Source organism: Cucurbitaria berberidis (genome assembly GCF_010015615.1).
Source record: "Cucurbitaria berberidis CBS 394.84 unplaced genomic scaffold K460scaffold_2, whole genome shotgun sequence".
NCBI classification, from domain to species: Eukaryota; Fungi; Ascomycota; class Dothideomycetes; order Pleosporales; family Cucurbitariaceae; genus Cucurbitaria; species Cucurbitaria berberidis.
In genome coordinates this window covers 2751254-2772676 of record NW_024468936.1, presented here as the reverse complement: position 1 = coordinate 2772676, position 21423 = coordinate 2751254, and the positions used below count along the sequence as shown (strand labels likewise).

General features: G+C 51.3%; 8 protein-coding genes across 8 annotated transcripts; 3 read left to right on the top strand and 5 right to left on the bottom strand.

The window, feature by feature from the left end:
• Nucleotides 1-21: 21 nt before the first annotated feature.
• K460DRAFT_363966 (uncharacterized protein) lies at nt 22-4543 on the bottom strand. Its single transcript, XM_040932917.1, has 6 exons — nt 4347-4543; nt 3913-4282; nt 3204-3807; nt 2290-3068; nt 2045-2241; nt 22-1996 (listed from the first exon to the last, which is right to left on the bottom strand). The coding sequence occupies exons 1-6, from the start codon at nt 4450-4452 to the stop codon at nt 219-221; spliced, it is 3834 nt and encodes a 1277-aa protein (XP_040790515.1). The 5' UTR covers nt 4453-4543; the 3' UTR covers nt 22-218.
• Nucleotides 4544-4880: 337 nt separating this feature from the next.
• On the bottom strand, nt 4881-6128 carry K460DRAFT_374906 (NAD(P)-binding protein; the record flags this gene model as incomplete). Its single annotated transcript, XM_040934714.1, has 5 exons — nt 4881-4908; nt 4967-5200; nt 5280-5573; nt 5675-6050; nt 6101-6128. 5 exons carry the CDS (start codon nt 6126-6128, stop codon nt 4881-4883), a joined length of 960 nt encoding a protein of 319 aa, XP_040790514.1.
• Nucleotides 6129-6459: 331 nt separating this feature from the next.
• K460DRAFT_277261 (cleavage and polyadenylation specificity factor, 25 kDa subunit) lies at nt 6460-7377 on the top strand (the record flags this gene model as incomplete). Its single annotated transcript, XM_040928173.1, has 3 exons — nt 6460-6719; nt 6783-7030; nt 7100-7377. 3 exons carry the CDS (start codon nt 6460-6462, stop codon nt 7375-7377), a joined length of 786 nt encoding a protein of 261 aa, XP_040790513.1.
• Nucleotides 7378-7874: 497 nt separating this feature from the next.
• On the bottom strand, nt 7875-10599 carry K460DRAFT_374904 (S-adenosylmethionine decarboxylase; the record flags this gene model as incomplete). The annotated part of the gene is made up of 5 exons (XM_040934713.1): nt 7875-9443; nt 9718-9763; nt 9809-9888; nt 10006-10079; nt 10575-10599. The coding sequence occupies 5 exons, from the start codon at nt 10597-10599 to the stop codon at nt 7875-7877; spliced, it is 1794 nt and encodes a 597-aa protein (XP_040790512.1).
• On the bottom strand, nt 10560-13269 carry K460DRAFT_307678 (alpha/beta-hydrolase). The gene is made up of 5 exons (XM_040930076.1): nt 12854-13269; nt 12667-12803; nt 12047-12469; nt 11396-11987; nt 10560-11340 (listed from the first exon to the last, which is right to left on the bottom strand). The coding sequence occupies exons 1-5, from the start codon at nt 12905-12907 to the stop codon at nt 11050-11052; spliced, it is 1497 nt and encodes a 498-aa protein (XP_040790511.1). The 5' UTR covers nt 12908-13269; the 3' UTR covers nt 10560-11049.
• A 36-nt stretch (nt 13270-13305) lies between these two features.
• On the bottom strand, nt 13306-16818 carry K460DRAFT_414590 (uncharacterized protein). Its single transcript, XM_040937681.1, has 8 exons — nt 16487-16818; nt 15820-16435; nt 15672-15769; nt 15381-15623; nt 14977-15330; nt 14689-14932; nt 14133-14638; nt 13306-14085 (listed from the first exon to the last, which is right to left on the bottom strand). The coding sequence occupies exons 1-8, from the start codon at nt 16580-16582 to the stop codon at nt 13603-13605; spliced, it is 2640 nt and encodes an 879-aa protein (XP_040790510.1). The 5' UTR covers nt 16583-16818; the 3' UTR covers nt 13306-13602.
• Nucleotides 16779-19779, top strand: K460DRAFT_363955 (TFIIH basal transcription factor complex helicase XPB subunit). The gene has a single exon (XM_040932916.1). The coding sequence runs from the start codon at nt 17151-17153 to the stop codon at nt 19563-19565; it is 2415 nt and encodes an 804-aa protein (XP_040790509.1). The 5' UTR covers nt 16779-17150; the 3' UTR covers nt 19566-19779.
• Nucleotides 19780-19906: 127 nt separating this feature from the next.
• K460DRAFT_363954 (NAD(P)-binding protein) lies at nt 19907-21400 on the top strand. Its single transcript, XM_040932915.1, has 3 exons — nt 19907-20639; nt 20759-20875; nt 20940-21400. Exons 1-3 carry the CDS (start codon nt 19953-19955, stop codon nt 20991-20993), a joined length of 858 nt encoding a protein of 285 aa, XP_040790508.1. The 5' UTR covers nt 19907-19952; the 3' UTR covers nt 20994-21400.
• The last annotated feature ends 23 nt before the right edge of the window (nt 21401-21423 follow it).

Sequence of the window (21423 nt, the reverse complement as noted above, 5' to 3'; positions counted from 1 at the left end):
ATAGGAATGTCCTTACCATGTGACTTCACCTTTGATTGGCATCTAGCGGTATGGCGAGCACCTTTCCAAGCTTTGTGGTTGATGACGTTACTACCGTTTTTTTTACCTAAGCTTTAATCCTAGAAGTCCAGATCTATTGGACGCGAAATGTAGTCCATTCTCGTGAAAATGATGCTGAAGCTGTTCAGGTAAAACGGCCTTGAACAACTATACCCATCTCAATTACGACTTCGCTTAAACACCAAACTCTTCTGCGAAAACCCAGTTTGCACCTTCTCAACTATGCCTAGCACCGGCACGGCATTCACAAGTGGCTCTTTTTCGATACCCTGATGCAACCTCCCATCAACGCCCACGAACGTCCCATACCCATACCTTGTCCCCAAGCCTTCCACGTGCCTTTTCCTCTCCTTCCTTGTCAGCAAACTAGTCCCATGCATATCACACACGGCTTGACTCGCAGCGAATAATGCAATGATCGCGCCGATAGACGTTGGCATGCGCGGTAGGAAGCGGCCCGGTCGCCAAAGGTATATGCACACTGCTACGATGGTGTATATGCCTAAAATTGCTTCTGCAATAATGAACAGTGGCATAGAGAGAAAAATGCGAGTCTGACGTTCATGTATCCACCCCTCTATTGTGAAAGACGAGCCGTTATTTCGAGGGACAAGTAGCTTGTCTCTGTTTATGCCAAGCCATATTGCGAAAAGCTTACTGTAGACGGGATACAGTTGTCGTGTCACTTCTTCCAGGCTCGGAAGAGGTAGGTTCGGGTCTATGAGTCGACTGTTGTTCGCTTGCTTGAACATGAAGTAATTCATAAACTCACTGGCGAATGACTGGTTGTGCCATCTCGCTCCAGGGTATCGGAGAAGAAAAGTGTTCCCTTGTCGCAAAAGGTTTGATGCATTGTTGCTAAAATGTCGTTCCGTGAAAGTTGAGGAGAGGTCTGATGATGTGTCCAGCTGGGATACCTTGTGCACCCGCCCATCGTTACCAACGAGCACAGTGGCCTCGCCGGCGACAATTTTCGTGCGACATCCGACGAATAACGCATTGGACTGATCGAACGTCGTCGTATTTCGCCGACAGATGTTAGCATCTCGGACATAACCAAACACAGCCAACCGAGCGCAAAAGTCCTGCTCGGCCAACGAAGCATTCTGGCGAGCCTGAGGGAGCAATACCAACTCCATACTAGTCCTACCGTCCTCGCAATATGGATTGAGTCCCCCGTTAACACCTTCCGGTCCGTCTTCTGTTCGAATGTCTTTTTTTTCGCAGGCTACACCATCTATTGTCACCGAGACATCCGAGGTAGAGCCACTATTGTGTGAGTCTCGATACCAACTGGCTGTCAAATTCCGCGGGTCGATTTGCTGGCAGTCCAGTTCTGCGCCAACAGCCGTTGTGCGCGCTTCCAATCTTTCATCTTCCTTTAACTTCAAAAGCTCCTTATCTGCGAAAGGAACAAAAAAGAGTTGATTGCCTGTCCAAGCCGGAAGTGGTGTTCCAGCAGTATAATTCGATTCAGCAACGAGGAATTGGTTCGTGCCTAGGCCTCCAGTAAAAGCACCGGACTGCTCCAACATACCTGGTCCGACTGTACCGTTGATCGACACAAACTTGGTTTCATATGGTGGCTGTAGTGGTACTCTGTACGGAAATATAACAGAACGCTCGTCAAACATTCCAGAGAAGGCAATGGCAAGGACATTAGTCAGGAGTGCCATCGTACAAACAGCAGCAAGCTTAAAATGCGACGATCGAAGCGCTTTAATGATAACAAGCTGCGGTGGTAGAGAGCTATAATCCGCGTTAATGGATTTCTGTGGTGTTGCATTGCCTCCACGGAGCTCTTCGAACGGCTGTAGCATACACATCAAGCGGTTCACCAACACCCAGACGGGTTCGATGAAGGTAGCTATAGCAGTGGGTATGTAATTCTCAATGAGTTGTCGGACGATGGCTCTGCTCGACGGTCGGACAATGCCTATAGTGCGATTAGTATGCGGGAATGAGGAAGACTGAACATGCCTACCGTATGGTTGACTCTTCAGCAATAGCACACCGAGAGTAATTGCGAGGGCGATCAGCAGACTGACGAAAGGCAATACCATGAGAGACTGAAATTCGCGCGGTCGTATTGGCTTTGCGGGTTGAGATTCATCAGACTCGGTGCGAACTATACCATGGGAATTGTGATCGAGCGGGTCGAAGCTGTCTGCTTCGGTAATGCTGTCGTGTCGTCAGCGCATTATATCGCTGTAGATAGGGTTCACTTACATGTTGCCCCTTTCATTGTATTCTAGCTGGAACTTTTTGTCTTTCAGACTTTCCTCGAAACGTTCTTTATTTGCACCATCGAGCTTGGTGAAGTCCCCCAACAGTGTCGGATTATCGGCTACCAGCGCCATAACACTGGCTATAGTTGCGGGATCCGAGTGCAAGCTCCATTTTCGTCGAATGGAGATGACAATAAGGGCGATGCTGCATAGAGATACAAACCCTAGGAGACCCTCCACAAGGTATGTGAACACGGGAACGACCACAACCGCTGCGGTCATATGCTCTGTGCTTCCATTCACTGTTCTCGTATTTGTGAATTTTTGATCCAAGATCTCGACCATAGATCTTGCAAATATGATGCGATAAGTGGTTTCATACGCAGCCCGTAATGCTTCCGGGTCCAAGAGGTCTGCTAGCGACCGTTGAGAGGCGCCAACAACGAGCCCAGCCATGGTAACGAGAGCTAGACCCTCCGGTGCTAAACTCAGCGGCACGGTGGAAAGCGTTTCCAGTTGATCGGGCCAATACTTGAGTGGCAGTGTATCGCGAATCTGCTCTTGCTTACCACCGTTCATCTGATCCTCAAAAAACTTCGAATCCCACGTCTCGGCAGGAAGCGGGACCTTTTCGCTCTTCGCTTCTATTTTGAGAGGACGTTGAGTAGAAGCATCAACAACAGCAGTGACATCTTGCTGGTAATAGAACGGTATACAATAGAGTCTCGTTACGTTTTGAGGCGGGTCATTGGCCGAATTCTTGTTACGAGTGTATAGTGCCTGGCCGCTTATTAGCATTGGACTCGTTGTCGATAGCAACCAGGCTAAATGGTTTAAATGTATTTAGTGCTCCTACTGGAAGCTACCTGGTACATTGAACTCATCCAGACCCGAAATGAACCAAAGGCTACATACCATGAAAGTGTGATTCGATAGGCACTTGCCTCCCTGTGACAAGTAATAGTCGGAAGTGTCAGTACTATAGTACCCGATATATAACGACGCAAACTCCTTAGTGTCATATACTGATTGACCATGCAAGGACGGCTTAGGCCCAATAGTCTCGTTGCCGAAACTTGTAGCAAGATCCGTAGGGGAACTGCAGCCGTTGCTGCTTACGTACTCTGATGAGAACCTATTGTACTCGTCCTTTCTAACCTGGACCATTGGGACTTCGCATTTCATGTCGAGACTGTACAGTGTCGTATCTGAGGTCCACGTTTGGTTGACTGCAAGAGCGGTCTCAGCTTCTTGCAGCTTGAAAGGTGCGAGTACATAGTCTCTTGTCATGTATGGCGGAAGAGTCTCGTTCAGCCAGATTATGCCATGGCTAGAGTGGACATAGCGATTGGTTAATGTGGCCTTTTGTTTGCTAGCAGGAATGAAATCGAGGGAACGAGAAAAGACCGCAGGCGTGGTACGCAAAATGGTTTCGGTAGCAAAGATACCTGCTTGAAATGGGACAACACCCCATGTTATGAACAGCATAGACGTGCCAGCCCAAAACACAGCCCAATGCCTCGAGAAGCGTCAGCATGGTGTTTGGTAAAACTTGCTGAGATAAGAAAGAAGAAGGCTTGGATCTGAAGAGTTGAGGGGCATTGGGGTTTCAAAGCTGACTGACCTGTTTCTGAAAGCACTCAAGGGAACGAACGGCATGAAGTCGAATGGATAGCTCAAGAGCAAGCTGTCTTTGCCCCACACTCCGGCTATTTTGCTGAGTTGATAGTAGGGCTCCACTCTCTTGACTTGAAGATCGATCCAGCTCCAAAAGATGCTGAAAACGAGCGCAATGATTGTAGGCAAGTATTTGTATGAGAATGACTGTGCGAAAGGTATGTCATCGATGGAGGACATAAGAATAATACCGCCATCCCGCTGGCTGCGGACGAGAAGGATCTGTAGAATCGCAATCAAAACCCATGCAAGCAAGGTAATAGTAAGAAGAGTAACGAGGCGGAATGAAGCGGGTTTCCATGAATACCGACGGGCGCCTTCGAGAGGTTAGTTACTCCTCTCAGAAGGGGGTTGTAGCTGCTCATGCATAAGGTCTCTTACCGGTATCTTGCTTCCGCTGGACTAGATGTGAGGCCCAAGGTCTAACAAGACTACTGCCATGCTCCTCCGCCGACGAAAAATGCGACTGTGCTTGATAAGAAGCCATAATTATGATGAATGAATGATCCACCAAAATCCAAAACCGGTGTACAGATAGTAGAAGGAAAAAAGAAAAAGAAAAATGAGATGGAAAACGTCGTGCAACAGATACGAAAGTGAAATGATACACAGATTTACTGGAAGGCTATTGTAAGTACTTAACGCCTCGTTGAGGAGACACGGCATGGCCGTTGCGAGTTGTTGCTAACCGCCGAACAACCGCGCCGCATGAAGCGAGAACGTCTCATCCACACATTTAGCGACGAACCTCATTTCCGGGAAAGACTCGCAGTTTTAGGTCGCTCGGACATCTTGCGCAACCAATCTGATTCTTATAAAAATTTACTAAGTGGGTACACCGGTTGTGGCGGTGTCTGCGACACATGTGGTAGACCTTGGATGTCAAATGGGTCTAGTTTCCTACCTTTTCGTCTTTTAACGAAAGGCGCCGACCTCTCGCCGCCTAAAATTAAATGAGTAAATATCATCATAGCATGTACTGCGAGGACAAAAGAACTTACCACCAAGTGCGGAAGTCTACTGTTGCTACGTCGATGCCCAGCTCCTGCAGCGCGCTGGTGTCAAGATGGCAATCGAATGGCCTGACCGTCCCATCCTTCGGCTCTTCATCCGGCTTGAAGGGCAGCATGTTGTCAAGCGGTAGTCCCATGATATCGGCAAACGTCTGGCATATTTTCCATTTCGTCATTTGGTCCTCAGAGCTGAATTGAAGAACACCAGGCAAGTCGCGATCTCTAGGGATGATTCATTAGCACATGCTCGCTTACACAGCAGAGTGCATCGACATCATTATGCACATGCACGTTGACTTACCTGTTTGCTGGGTCTAGGTAGAGTTTTGCGATGTCGCGACATACTCTGCCTACATCTTGCGTGTTTGTAGGAAATCGTAGTGCATAGTCATCGACTTGGATCTTAGGCTGTCCGTCTCCAATCTGTTGGGCAGCCCAGAGCTGCCCCATGAGCACATTGACTGCACTCTCTTTCGGCTCGTGGCACGATCCATAGAGAACTGGGACTCGTAGTACAACAACTTTATTCTTAATACCACTCTGAGTCGCCACATCAAGAACAGCTTGCTCGCCCTCAAGCTTTGTTTGACCATATCTAGAAGATAGTGTCAGCGAGCGTCCAATGAAAGCAGCCCAGAGGACATAAAGCATCGCTCGCTCAAAGTCAACCTAGAGCCGTGATGTATCCAGACTTACACATTTGGAGGAGAAGGCTTCGACGATGGCTTATACGGCGCCTCTCCCGGGCGTCCCGAGAACACATAGTCAGTCGATATATAAATGAGAAAGATGCCACGCGCAATCGCAGCCTGGGCAAGCGCCCTGCTCGACTCGACGTTAGTTTTTCGAGCCGCTTCTGGGTCAGCCGTACAAGAATCGGGAAAGCGATTCGCAGCACAGTGAACAACGACATTTGGCTTTACTTCGTCGAGAACTCGCTCGATTTCTTGTGGGTCTAGTATGTCTAGTTTGATGACTTCTGGTGGGCTGATACGGCTTAGACCAGTTCCAATGGATTCCCAGCCATCGAGGAGAAATTGACGTTGTACTTGTCGTCCAAGGAGGCCGCTGGCTTGACCCTGAGGTTAGCCAGCGATCTTGAGAGGATCGAAGTGAATTTACCTCCGGTGATAAGTGCTGTTTGCGTCATATTGGTCGTTGATCGAGAGTATCGGCGTGCCACTAACGAGTATAATGACTCAGTTTCCTGCTTCCCAAAAGCCAGAAACGGAGGAGCTAGGACTAAAGGGCTGGAAAGCTCGGTGCTCAAGTGAGAGACATGATCTGTGCGCCATCACGTGCGGGCCGAGAGCTTGCTGATCCCTGTCACAGATCCGTTGATTGTCGCGAAGGCCGCCCAGCTACTCCACGATTCTGCAATCACAACACAAAGCACAATGTCTACGATAACACAGCAAGCTTCACAAAGCTCATATCCGTCAGTGTTGCCCGATCTACTCACCATCACTACCATCTAACTCATGAATAGCCCCGTCCTTCCCAAGGACTTCAATGCAAACCAACCCAAGACTATCCGCCTATACCCTCTCAGCAACTACACATTCGGAACGAAAGATGGCCAGCCAGAAGAAGACCCATCAGTCCTTGCGCGCCTGAAGCGATTAGAGGAGCATTACTCAGAACATGGCATGCGACGGACCTGTGAGGGCATCTTGGTCTGCCACGAGCACAACCACCCTCACATCCTCATGCTGCAGATTGCAAACGCCTTCTTCAAGCTGTATGTGACCTCAGCTCTGGTACCGGAGATAAACATACATACACATATACTAACGTCATGTAGACCTGGCGACTACCTCCGCGCCGAAGACGACGAGATCGAAGGCTTCAAGGCGAGGCTAAACGAGCGCCTCGCACCCGTCGGCACACAGTTTACCGGCGAAGGCGTCAACGACGAGTGGCAGGTCGGCGACACACTGGCGCAATGGTGGCGGCCCAACTTCGAGACGTTCATGTACCCTTTCATCCCCGCGCACGTCACACGACCAAAGGAGTGCAAGAAGCTCTACTTCATCCAGCTCCCGCGCAGCAGTACGTGGCCCAACTTTCCCCCATAAAATAATGATAAGCTCAAGGTACAATGTACTGATACTCAAGCAGAGGTTCTGAGTGTCCCCAAGAACATGAAACTCCTCGCCGTCCCTCTCTTCGAACTCTATGACAACACCGCGCGATATGGACCGCAGCTGTCGGCGATCCCTCACCTCCTCTCGCGCTACAATTTCGAGTTCATCGATGAGGAGGGTAATGTTGCGGCTTGCACACCTGGCGTCGGGCCGCCAGACGGAAATGTTCAGACAAAGGTCCTGGCTGGAGGAGAAGATGTAAAGATGGATGCGAATGGCGACGGCACGGGCAGCGACATCACGCTGTCGTAGACAGCTGTTTCTGTGGATCATTCGACTCTTTTAAAACCCTATTGCATGAGCGGCGTCAGGAGTTTAGCGGTGGGGGCTGTTGAAAAGGCTACACGCTTGCCATTACTATCTGGGATGATCGTTACTTGAAGAATATTCGATTTCAATGAACAATATTCCTATCTCAATACATCTGAGAAGAGACACGAGTGACACGAATATACATGTCATTACTATACACCCGAACTGTCTAATCAGGGCACCATGTTAGCTCAAAACATCCCTCAAAATCGAATTATTGGACAGGATTTGCAAGTTGAGTTATAGAAGCCAATAGTATTAACTGTGCAAAGTATTGAGGAAAATTGTAAAAAGAAAGTCGCTTAAGATTGTAGGGACAGTGCCTGAACGCTATGCGACAAGACGGAATAATAAAAACAACCGTAACAATAAAAAATCCCGTTTCCATACCACCAACACGCCCACAAACCATGTCTCCATTTCGATCACTCAAGACCTCAGTACACTTCACCCAACCTCGGCTTCCCTCCCTTCCAATCATCCCGCTCATAGTACCTAAACACTAGATCATACCCATCCAAATCATGCACAATGCGATCCACACGGCGATACCCTGCAATCGCCTCCATCCTCTTGGTCTTGTCAGCACCCTTACCAGGCTGTTCCTCAGAGGAGGGTTTGGCCTCGAATAGAGTCACGCTGAAGCGACCAGGCTTGAAGATATCGACCACGTGCTCGACGACATCGGCAGTCTCCCTTCCAGTCTGGCGGGCGGGTACGTTGGTCTCGAATGAGGCGTAGGAGCACTGCGGTTCGGGAGTGACGTGAACGGTGAAGTAGTGCGTAGCATCAGAACCTTTCTTGGAGCCATTAGGAGCGCCTCCGGGAGCGGGCACGACGCCATTGGCGGAGAAGCCGCAGGGTGTAAACAGGTACGCATCGATACGGGCGTCGGGATACTTTGAAGTCGGATATACGTCAGCAAGGCCACACACCTCAGAGACAACGGAGCCGAGCGAGTGACCTTCGGTGGTCAGCTCTTCAGGGAACGTTAGCTCATCGTCAGAGCTGAAGCCGGAGTGGTCAGAGGAGGTCTGCTCAAACACATCGAAGCTGTCAGAGGAGGTGTGTGTATTGGCAGCGGAATTGAGAATAGTAGAGCCGCCGAGGCTCTCACACTTCTCCTCCGGGATAGACCCGAGGGACTGAATGGCGTTCTTTCGGGCATCACGAGCCTTCTGGAGGTAGCGACCTTCCGCAACCGCACTTGCGTCCTCGAGGTAGAACTGGCGGGCGTTCTTCTCGTCGAGGTCGGTCATCAGGATCTCCAGAGTCTCGTCCTCGTCCTCGTCGCCAATTTGCTCACGTAGTAGGCGCTCGGGGTGGCTGACAAACTTCGTTTCGGTTTCCGCAATCTCATGACCGGGACTGGGAGGGGGCGTCAGGTGTGTATCAGGCCCGGTAATGTAGAGATACCAGTGGTCGCCATTCATCTTGCCAATCATATAAGCACTGCCACCTTGGAAGCGTTGGTCGAGGTATCGGACTTCGTCGCGCCAGCTGCGGTGAGGACCTCGTTGCTGGTCCGGATAGAGGAAATTCTTCCTGCTGTAGAAGACGCGATAGGGCGTAGCAGAGGCTGCAATGGCAGAGCCTGGCTGAGGGGTTACATAGGGGAAACCAGCCTCCACAGCCGCGATCTCAAGCATGCGAGTGAGGCCCCAAAGCAAGGTGGTGGTACCACAGGTCTTAAGCACGACCTTGTGGGGAAAGACGAACATGCTCGACTCAGACAGAAGGTAGGCGTCAACATGTTCGGACTCGATGACGGAGAGGACCTTGCAGTTGACCAGGTCGAGCATATCCTTCCACACCTCAGCGGACACCTTCTTGAGCCCAAGCGGGCCGGCCTGACCGGGCAGGTTGGTAGCGGAGGAGCTGAACCATACTTCTAGGAGCTTCTCGGGACCTTCGAAGGCATTGGAAGAATCGAGATCGATGGTAGCCTCCTTGTTGATTGTCAAATGTGGGGTGCCGATATGCGACGACGGAGACCCAGTGTAATGCTTGGGAATTTCAGTAGCCACCATCTCTTGACTATGTGGCTGTTGCGCGCACGGAACAGATATCTTGGACGTGTTTGCTGGAAGTGAACAGGTATCTGTGACGAATTTGCTGACGCTAATCACGTAGATGCTTCGAGATCAAGCTACGTGAAGCACAATCTGCTGCTCAGACAAGCAATGCGGTGCTCGCCTGAGGAGGAGAAGGCCCACGAGTCGCAAAGAGAGAAGAGGCTGGCGTGTGCCAGCAGCAGTGTATGTGTGTAGTGTGACCGACCGTGGTCGATGTTAGGGAGGTCGGGCGGAGAGGGGGATAAACGAGGCTTTGCGTTGGGAAATGTTGTCAGTCGTCGTGGTCCTCGTAGTACCAGATTCCGATACCCTGGGGAAGTATCGGGTCTAGCAGACGAGGATATCTGCTCGGTGGGGGTTGAAGGTGGGCGTGGGGCTAACGGTGGTAGCGGGTGTTATCTGGGCCTGCCATGGTCAGCGCTGTTGCATTGAATGTCTCGCATGCTGCTTTACAAAAGGGCTCGTGAAGGTGGCCGGTAGAGATGCAACTCACTTCGCGGGCTTGGACAGAAAGCGTACCAGGTCCTCTTGACGCATGGAAAGACGAAGACGGGCGGCGGGAACGGTCTGCGGGCTATTACAGCCTATGCAGTGTAGAAAGAGGTCAAACTTAGGTCTGCCAGCTTGACGGTATAGGTTTGGCGATGGGCGTGGAGCGACGGGTGCGATGCAATGGCGTTGGGCGCTGAGGTGCAGACTGCCTATAGTGAGTCGGGATGCAGTTTCCTGGGTGGCGGGCGGCCGGGACACTGTGGGCGAGGCGTGATTGTAAGGAAAGCTACGTACTGTGCGAGGTATAGGCAAGCTTCACGAAAGCCAACTGGGACGTTTGCTGTCGATGCAGGAGTTGCAAAGGCTTTGGGCGTTGTCGCGTGCAATTTTTGCTCGTGCTTGCGGTGTTTTTTCTCCAGCGCTAGACGTCACCGCTAAGTCGCTGGCCAACGTGCGGGCCGACGGCTAGCTAGCCCACGTCTGCCTCAACCAACCCTCACCATTATTGCCTCTTGCTGTTGATTTCACTGCCACAGGGGGCTGCATCCAATGCTCCTGTTTTGTACATACTAACAAGAGGACATTCGTGTGTCATGTTTACTACGAACCAGCCTGAACAGTGTGCCTTTGCAACAATCAACTACGCGTCTTGCAATTCCCTGCATGTGTACGCTAATATCATCCAACTTACGCTCATAACGACCTGTCCAAAGATAACTACACCCCAACCACAAAACGCCCGCTATAGCCCTGCCTATCCCTACCATTACGCTTGCTAGCCCAACCATATATTACGTCTGGGCAAGGATTTCCAATCATGGCCTGTCCCCCTTTCGCCGCATACCCCACTCAGCCGCAACGATCTGCACCTCCACCCCAGCAACCAAAATACACACATGCATCCTGTGCCAGCACTGCCATTCCGTCCCTCCGCTCTGCATTCATGACGCTGCTAATTGTCCACCCAGCTATATGCGCATAACGACCCGTCGTATAGCTATAGCAGCCTTCGACACTTTTTAGTGTCTGCCGTCAGCGCCCGCGCTCAACTTGCTGCACTGGGAAGGTTGGTTAGTTTCCCATGCGACAGAAATGTGCCGAAGCACTCTCGCAGGTCCAGCACAACGAGATCCGGCGCTTCCCACGCGGGTATGTGGCTGGGTCTTTGGTGGCGCTTCACCCACGAGATGTCCCATGAGGACGAACCCCACATAAGCGGTGTCGTCCTGCTGCTGTTGCGCGCGTGGAAAGAACTAATACCTAGAGGTATCGAGCAGTGTCTGCTCCACTGAGTGTCCGTGGATTCGAGGTGCGCGCGACGCAACCAGCGGAGTGCCTATGGGATAAGAGTGTTAGCGGACTATAATGGTAGACGATGGATGATTACGTACAGCTTCAGGCCCTGGAAGCCATTGTAGCATCGTGAAGTTAAGGACCTCAGTAGGCGACCAAGTGTAATTATGGGCATCTATCTCACTCTGTCGTGGGCTGAATGGGTATTCAGTCGAGCCTGAATGGATCCGATCACGTTCCGGATGCTCATGCTCGTCATCTCGCATCTCGAGCTCAACAGGCGAGAGAAAAGGCGACCTCGACCTCGAAGTCAGCGGCGAATGGCTCGGTGCCCTAGTATGAATTACATCAAGTAACGTAGCCAAAAGTCCAACCGGAGAATCGCACAACGAAAAGGCGAGCGTCTGCGGTCGAAGCGAGTATAGACGATGAAGCGTCGGGCCGAGCGGTCGAGATGAATAGAGTGATTCTTGGCCCACTTCAGAAGCTTGTCTTTCGCGGGACGCCTGAAGTTCCGTAGGCACGTAACCGAAGCTCAAGAGGGGAATCTTCGCTTTTGTCATCTTCGCGATTCGATATTTCATGTACGCGAGTGGTCCTCGCTTGAAAGCTGGCTCGGTGAACGACGGGTTTGCTGTGTGCACCGCAAGACAGTGTTCTGGATGTTGGAGAGCCAGCGCGCGGCATATGCTAAAGCCCCTAAGTCGAGTCAATGATAATGATGTGCAATTGGGCCGTAGTGTGCTTACCATCCCGTACCATGCGCGACATATCGATCATATCCCAACCGGGCCATTAATCCATCGAATACCTCCGCAGTGCCATTCAGCCCAAAATCTTCAGACATACTCGCGTCGCTAAAACCAAAGCCAGGTATACTTGGCGCAATGACATGGAAAGCCTGCTGTGCGCCATCACCAAAGCTCGGCAGCGAATGAGGATCGGTGAGTGCGTCGATGACTCGTTGGACTTCAATGAATGAAGACGGCCATGTGTGGCAAAAAAGAAGTGGTATGGCATTTTCGTGCTTCGAACGCTTGTGCACAAAGTGTATGCGAAGTATTTGAGGAGTAGGTAGACTGGACGTTGATGGTGTAGTTATAGTCGTTCGATATTGCGGAAGGTCTAGGTTAAACTTTGCTTCGGCAGCCCGCCAGTCGTAGCCATCGAGCCTTAAAATGTGTCAGTTTCTCTCTCTTGGAGATTTTTCAGTCAAATCTTTCCTCTAACAGCTCTGGCATATATTGCCGAATCTAGCGGCGTAATGCTGGGCACATGGATTCCAATCAGAACATCCATAGGATGACGATTCGGCCTTTCTTCTCCCGGCTCGAGTGCAACAAGCTGGCTTGTTGGAATATGCACGTACCAGAAGTCCAATAATGGTTCAAGTGCACTTTTTGGCGTCCCTTGCTCCCACGTCCTTTGCTCTGGGAGCTCCACTTCGCGCGGTAGACGCGTGAGTTCGAGCTTCTTCTTCGTCAGCTCCAGATATTTGGCGGAAACCTAAGATGCTGTTCAGTAGTCTTCGATGGATGGAGAGTAGAGATACAGACGTGCATACTATATGTAGTGACGGCCTCCTTCTCCTCGTATTGTGTCGCTGTCATACTGTAATGATTTTCGAGGTTTGTATTAAGACAGCTCCGTAACAAACGAACGATTAGGGATTGACTTAGTCGTGACAAAGATTGGGGACATTCAATGCGTCGCGTGACTCTTACTTGGAGGCCGAAGTGTTTGCGAAATCATTCAGCCTATAATATAATATAGCAACTGCTCGTCTGTGCAGTAAGGATGCGATGTATGTAACGATTTTTCTAGGCACGGGTTGTCACACAGTACAGGAAGAGAATGTGTGTGCTACTAAGTCATGTCTAATGCCGGTTTGCAAGTACCTTCACGGTATATCATTACCCCTGCCAAAGCTACGCTTAACTCGTTGCAATAGCATGGCGAGATAAGAAAATCTGGGGACGCGTCAGTCAAGCATGGGATCACACGTTTTGCGTCATGCGCCGGAGAGTCCAGAAGCGCTTGTAAAAAATCGTTGATTGTTGTTGGCTGTATACAGTGCCCTAAAATTTGGCCGTCGCCACAGCTTGAGATGTGGCGGCTGCACAGCCTCATCTTCGTCAGGGTCCAGTTCCAGAGCCGAAATGATCGGCAAACCGCGAGTTCGAAACAGGGCAAAAGACCTAACGTGCAGCTCAGGAACACCAATCATTGCCTTTAGTCCATTATTCTCGTACAGAATCAATGGAGATGTGGCCAATGTTGGTCAACTTTTGCCATCAAGACTACGCTAGACGTCCCTAACATTCGCGTTCCCGGCGTTGCCGTTGCTCGCTGGAGTACGCTGCGTGGCCTGACTGGCCGCTCCCCGTAGATTGAGGCTGCCAATACGTTGCACGATATTGCTCCCCACAGCGTCTACAGCCCCTCGTGGTGCCATTAGAGACGGCGTGGTAGCCGCAGCTTCTTGGACCTTGAACAGCCTTATGCTAGTGTTGTTCCATACCCCAGCTGTTCCCTTCGCTACGAACATTTCGGCCGCGAAGACGAACCCCCAGAGTAATGACTCGTACCAACCAAGGGACATGGGTGACCATTCGAAGAGATGTACTCTGATAGGTGAGGGCTCGATGCCACGCACTTGCGTCTCCCGAATGATTTTCAATGCTGCTGCTGTGTCATTTGAGCTTCCTGAACTGGGCATTTTAGGGCCGAGCTCGGATATCAGCATAAGGACAGTGTGAAGCGGCAATCCCGAAAGCCAACTCTCGAGCTAGTCACAAAGTCAGCAAAAATCCACGCGCGAAAGGAAACACTTACCCATGGCACAGACGGCGTAAAGAACTCATTTGAGGCTAATGCTGGGCCTGCTAGGCTGTGGAGGCTGGTCACGCTATTCTGTCGAGAGAAGGCGGGCTGCCCAACCGGCATCTTGCCCCGCGCCTTCTCTGACATGCCTCTCAACTGAAGCGGAACAGATTCATCGACGGACGATGCTATCGATGCGCTTCTTGAAGCTCCTGATTGAGACTGCACTGGTGATCGTGGCTGTTCAGTTATGTGCGGTTCGTCCGCGTCTGAATCATCGTCATCGCCAATGGCGAACGCGCTATCCTCTTCTGGTACGTTATCTAGAGTCGGCGTTCGAGACACTGTAGGGCTCCGTAGGCTGTCGATAGACGTAGCTCTCTGGAGCTCTTCTCCGCCCTCTTTGCGCAGTTGATTTTGGCGTTCAAGCTCCTCCTGACCACTTTCGAGTGTGAAGTCTCGTAAAGCCTGGAATCTCTTCCGTGATCGCACAATCGCATATACAAGATTGGGATTATCTGTCGAACAAGTCAATGCATGAACACCATTACATGCAAACGAACCTTACGTTGATACTGGTGCTCGACCATGGCATTTATTGCCTCCAAGAGCGAGTGAAGAAGGGTGTGGTTATTCTCGTTGGCGAGCAAGAAACTGGGCGATGACATGGAAGCGAACAGCTGCAGGAGCTTAGAGCTTGGGGCACGTCCGAGGTTCTGCACATATGCCGCAATATTGTTGAGTATAGCGAGTAATGCAGGGTAGACTGCATCAAGCTTGCCTTTCCCCGTAGTGAGTAGCGTGTAGATAGACTAGAAAAGTCAGTACAGCTCAAACCTTTGAACTTTAGACTTACCGTAATAACATAGTCGGCGTATGTGCCGTGGAAGTTTGGTATCCGTATACTTAGTGGAAGCGACTCCTGTCCTTCAAAGGTCTTGTTGAGGCTTTTGCCAAATTGTGGCTCTACGCTTAACGTCTGGAGTACGAATACACACATACGTACTAGCCCTTGCTTCGACGGGTCATTGCGTTGATCGATAGCGTAGTACAGCACCAAAACCACGAAATCATGGGCGCGATGGGTATCGATGATGAACGAGCGGAAGCGTTTATTGCACTGTAGGGCTTCCCAGAAGAGCATGATCATCTCCGGCGCCCATGTCAAGGACTTGTGGCTTCCTGGGAGATAGGTGGTATTGGCTTGAAGCTAGTGCATGTCAGCAATGCCGGCGATTACGTGGGGCGTAGTGGACATACGGGTTGATTTAGTACTCGCGTCATACCATCGACCAGGAATTGGAAGTCTTGTGGCCGGTGTAGGCGACCAAGGAAATGACGAAAGAAGTTCTTTGGCGCAGGCCCATTGCCAGGCTCGGGTATGGGATACAGGATGAGTACTAAAAGGAGTTGCAGGCAGTATGTGACCAGAACCTGCCTTTGGTCCTTGAAAACGACATGGTCGTATGGCACGCGCCATGTTGCGGGGTTGTACTTCAAAGTCTGTGAGGATTAGTCTCTGAACAGACGGGATTGGTGGAGGGTACTCGCTGTATTGAGAAGCGAACACAAGACTGACAGCACAACTTGCTTGTCCGGACAGGTCGCTATGTACGTAATGGCCTTGACACCCTTGACGGGGAGTATACCTACGCTTGATCAGGACAGTCTCGAAGTGCATTGGCCGTGGGATGCGTACCGGCAGACATGTACATGGACTTGCTTGCCAACGTGAGCAGTAGGCGTAGGATTTCAGTCCTGTTGCTCTCGAATTCCTTTGTCGAAGCCACGGGCGTGTTGCAGCCCACGCCGCTCTGCCATATCGCGTATGTGACCTTGTTCTTGCCTGCTGGCACCTTTGGCAGGGTAAACTCAGAGAAGAAGAGGAGATCGATCAGGGTGTCGATGATCTCCTCAGCCAGCGGTTTTGCGTTTTCAAATTCTGGCTCCTTCTCGGTCGGCGTCTGCTCAGGGTCGGCCTCGTCGAAGATGACCTCGCTTCTCACGAGCTGGCCCCGCCGACTGCGCTTCCGCCGCGCAGCCCAGAAGAACTGGTCTTCCCACCCCTCGAGATGGTCGGCTTCATATAGAAAAGGCAGCAGCCGGGTGAGTACCCGAATGCAATTGAGAGCATCTCGTTCCGGTGCGAGCTCGGGATCTGGGAAAGAGGGGTGGTTGCGGAGGACACAAAGGCGCGAGGATACGGCGAGGATGAGCGTTTCGAGATTGACTAGATTGTTGTCGCGCGTGCGGCGGATATCCGCGGGCGAGAAGAGCGAGAAGACATCTTCGGTAGACTCAGGCAGCTCCCAGAACTGGCGCAGTGGTTAGCAATAGCTGGGCGAGAGCACGAGGCAGAGACGTACGCCAGTCCAGTAGGCATCATCGGCGGGAATCTGCTCGGGCTCGGACAGGCGGAAGACGCCCTGCTTGAAGCTGAGTTTCGAGTCGGAGGCGCCCATCAGGATGCATGTCACTATCTCATGTGCGCATTCTGTGTGCTGGAAGAGAGTTGATGTCGGCGGTGCGAAGCAAGCAAATCCCGGTCATCTCTACGGACACTGCGCTCACATGCTCTCGCGACTCGGCGACGCGTCTCTCCGCCACGGCCCGAATATAGTTTCCTTTCCTCGACTAATCTGAGTCTCATTAATTATTCCCTCGCCGTATCTCATTACCGATCACTTGTTTATTGGAATTACGCACTCACTTGACCCATCGTTTCCCGCGAGGGTGCATGTGCAAGTGCAACGCTACGCAACGCTACGTCATTACTAAGCATTTCATGCCCATCCATTCATATTCATGACTGCTGCCTCCGCCACTTGATACCTTCTCAACCTCACCAGCTCCTACCCACCGCATCCACGTCGCCCGTATTCGCCTCGCCCCTTCGATCTCTGCCCGGTGCCAGCGTGAGGCGTCTTCGCTGTACTCGCCTCGTGGTCTCGACGTGCGCCGTACAAGCTGTCGTCTGTGAAATCACATCCTAGGCTTGCAGCGCGTCGCTAAGAGCGTCGACACGCCAGCATGGCATCAAAGAAGCGCAAGGCACAAACGGCTGCGGATGCTGAAGCTGAGGATGGGTGGGACGACCAAGATGACGGGCCCATGAGCGACCAGGACACATTTGATCAGCTGAAGGAGGAGTACGATGTAAAGGCTATGGAGAAGCGGGCGCGAGCGGGCCGAGTTCGAGATGCAGCGGCGGACCTCTTCAAGAAGTCTGATCAATGGAATGCGCCGCTGAAGCCTGACCACCACAATCGCCCTCTATGGGTCAACGATGCAGGAGGCATCATCCTCGAGTCCTTCCATCCTCTCTTCGATGAGGCTCAGGACTTCTTGATCAATATTGCCGAACCGCAGTCGCGTGTCTCGAAGATGCATGAATACCAGCTTACCACGCACAGCCTTTTCGCCGCCGTCAGTGTTGGCCACTCTAATAAAGAGATCATCGACAAGCTTGACAGGTACTCCAAGACGGCTTTGTCAGACGCCATCGTCAACTTTATTGAGAAGTCCACCTCTGCGTTTGGCAAAGCCAAGATTGTATTGAAGAAAACACTGTCCTACATCGAGAGCGAGGACCCTTCCATCCTTCAGAAATTGCTCCGCGATCCCATTGTAGCCGAATGCAGAGCAGACGCTACAGATGGCCTCATCAAGGAGGCTGCACCCAAAATTGGCCAGATGGCCATTCCAGGTACCAAACTGGCCGCTGGCGCAAATCAAATGGCACAGCAGCAACAGCAGGTTGCCGCAGAGAATCCAGCACCAAGCGAAATGATTGCCGCTTTGCGAGAAGACGACGACGATGAAGAAGTTGCCCAAGTTCACTCGTTCCAGATCAAGAGCGAGGAACGAGAAAGGGTCGTGAAGCGGTGCCGAACCATCGGTTTGCCGCTGACCGAGGAGTATGACTTCAACAACGATGAAGTGAATGCCAACCTGGAAATTGACCTGAAGCCCCATGCGCAGATCCGATACTACCAGGAGAAGGCTTTAAGCAAGATGTTCTCGAATTCGCGTGCTAGGTCAGGCATTATTGTCCTTCCTTGCGGTGCAGGTAAAACCTTGGTCGGTATCACAGCAGCTTGTGGCGTTAAAAAGTCCGTCATCGTGTTGTGCACGAGCGCCATGTCCGTTGTCCAGTGGCGAGCTGAGTTCATCAAGTGGTCCAATATCAACCCAGAGGATGTCGCTGTCTTTACCGCAGATAACAAGAACAGCTTTCCCCGCAATGCCGGTATCATCATTAGCACGTACTCTATGATTAGCAATGCTCGAAAACGATCCTATGACGCCGAGAAGGTCATGCAGTTCATCCGATCTCGAGAGTGGGGGCTACTGATCGCCGACGAAGTGCACGTTGTGCCCGCCAACATCTTCAAGAAAGTCACCTACGAGATTGCGTCGCACGCCAAACTCGGCCTCACAGCCACACTCCTTCGCGAAGATGACAAGATTGATGACCTCAATTTTTTGATCGGGCCGAAGCTGTACGAAGCCAACTGGCAAGAGCTCTCGGAGCAAGGTCATATCGCCAGAGTACAGTGTGCGGAAGTATGGTGTCAGATGACACCGGAATTCTACACGGAGTGGCTCAAGCCATCATCACTACAGAAGCGGGCCTTACTTTCGATCATGAACCCCAAAAAGTTTCAAGCATGTCAGTTTTTGATCAACTACCACGAGTCGCGTGGTGATAAGATCATTGTCTTCTCTGATAATGTGTACGCATTGGAGAAGTACTCGCGTAAGCTTGGCAAGGCCTACATTTACGGCGCAACCCCACAACAAGAGCGACTGCGCATCCTGGAGAACTTTCAGCACAACGAACTGGTCAATACCATATTCCTGTCCAAGATTGGCGATACCAGTCTAGATCTACCGGAGGCGACATGTTTGATTCAAATCTCCTCGCACTACGGCTCACGTCGTCAAGAAGCACAGCGCTTGGGCCGGATTCTTCGAGCGAAGAGAAGGAACGATGAAGGCTTTAATGCATTCTTCTACTCGCTGGTTTCGAAAGACACGGATGAAATGTACTACTCCTCGAAGCGTCAGGCCTTCCTAGTCGACCAAGGATATGCTTTCAAGGTCATCACTCGTCTAGAAGGGATCGAAAATTTCAGTGAGTTGGCATTTGCGACCCCATCCGAGCGGCGAGAGCTACTCATGGATGTCCTGCTCGCCAGAGATGAGGACGCAAAGGAGGAGAGGATTGAAGGAGATGCTTTCGGCACTAAATATGCTTCTGGAAATGGCAAGAAGAAGAAGAACGGTGTGAGAAGGGCGGCGGGTACGCTGTCTGATCTGTCAGGTGGTCAGGATATGGCGTACATGGAATTCAACAAGAGCAGGAACAAAGAGCTCAAGGGGGCGAAAGGGATCAAAAATAATTTCATCAAGAAGCTGGCAAGGTCGGGAGCCAAGAAGTGAGAGGTGTACCATGTGGGCATGGGATGCAGGACCCAATGTGTTGGCGTTATTTGGTATCATGTACAACTTCTAAGACGCTAGGGCGCGCCGGCATTTCTCTATACGGCTTTCATTACTAGCGCTAGATTGTGTTTCGATTGAATAGAAGATTCATAATCAACTGCAGAGTTGATGCGTGTTCACTCTACAAATGCTTTGAGCAATAACTGGAAAGTACACTGCTGCTATTATGTATGAATGTGTCCTGGTACTGACCGTGACTATCAAGCCCTAGTTTCGTGATAAGCGATCCCCGCCATTGACCCATGTTCTGCCCAGGTGCTCCTCCACCTCTCTTTACACTCGGAGCTCCGACCTGATTTACTTCCTCATCATTGGATACCCAATATGGATTCTCTGTCTCTCGATCTGGGACTCACAGGCGTGAGCGTTGTTGTCACTGGCGGCGGTGGACTCATTGGACGCGTTGTCGTCGATCATTTCCTCGCAGCGGGAGCAAAAGTATCGTCGCTCGACATCATCCACCCGGTGGACGGCGACTTTCAGCTGGATGCTGCACAGTCGGCTTTCATTTCCATCCACTGCGACGTGTCTAACGAAGACTCAGTGCGGAGGGCGTTTGCAGTTGCAACAAAGGCTTATGGCCCGGTTGACATCTGCATAGCCCTAGCGTCCCTCGACCTTTCAGTCCTGGAGCCATCTCCATTCGCCGATGCATCGTTCAGTCAATTGAACCGAGTCCTCAACGTCAATGTTGTAGGTACTTGGCTTACAGCACGGGAATGGATTCGTGGCCTTCGCGAGGCTAAGCTTGAAGGCAGGACACTGAGGCATCCAAATCTCATCATCATTGGGTCTGAAAGCGGACATTTTGGCGAGCGACTGAATGCCGAGTACAGCTTAGGGAAGAGTGCCGTGCAAGGAGGGTTACTCATGTCTCTCCGAGCGGAAGTTCCAAGAGAATATGCAGGCGCGCGAGTCAACGTTGTTGCTCCCGGACCAGTGCAGACAGATCGATGGTACGAAGAGTGCGGGAGGAATCCAGACCAATACTATCTGGAGGCTCAGGCGACGGTAATTGAGACCTTTACCCTCTTTGTCCACGATGGAGAACTATCTTCCTGGTGCTTGAAAAGCCCAAACAGCATTCCCAGATCATGATGAGACTTGCAGATCATAGCTGATGAACCTAGACCGCTCTAGCTGAGCCGATTCCTATTCGAGCCGTTGCAATGACAATCCTTTCTCTGGCCAGTCACAACTTCAGCAGTCATGTACATGGCCAGATAGTCAACGTCGATGGCGGCAAGGTAAACTCCCCTTGCACGAACTGCATGTGAAACGAGGACTAACTTTGTGTTCCCAAATTTGTAGCAGGGTAAAGTAATGTGGACAAAAGAGGAGGTGGCTCAGCTTGAGCAACGATAGTATGCTTTTGATAAACCGTATCAGCCACGCTATTCGCTGGGTCATCATCACCGATACAAGCTTCTTTGTGCCGCTTTGAAAGCAGCACCGTGATGTCCATACGAGGAATCTTTTGAGCCGAGCAAATCAGTCTCGAGGAATGCGCCCAATGCTAGAACCCAGCGCGCCAAGAGCTCAGGGACCTAAAGCAGTTGACATGGCATTCTTCTAGCGCAGATCCGATTACACCGACTTTGGTCAGCTGATAGACAGGTTGCTTGCATGCCACTAGACGGCCTCTCCTGCGCGTACAGCTGTCTCGTTGCATATTATTACTCTCCCGGCGAAAAAAAAGAAAGAAGATGCGCCGAATGTATGGCCGATGTTTTCGTCTTGGTAAACCGTCTTGCGGCTGGCTAACTTGCATTGGGCGCCTCGCTCGCACTATCGA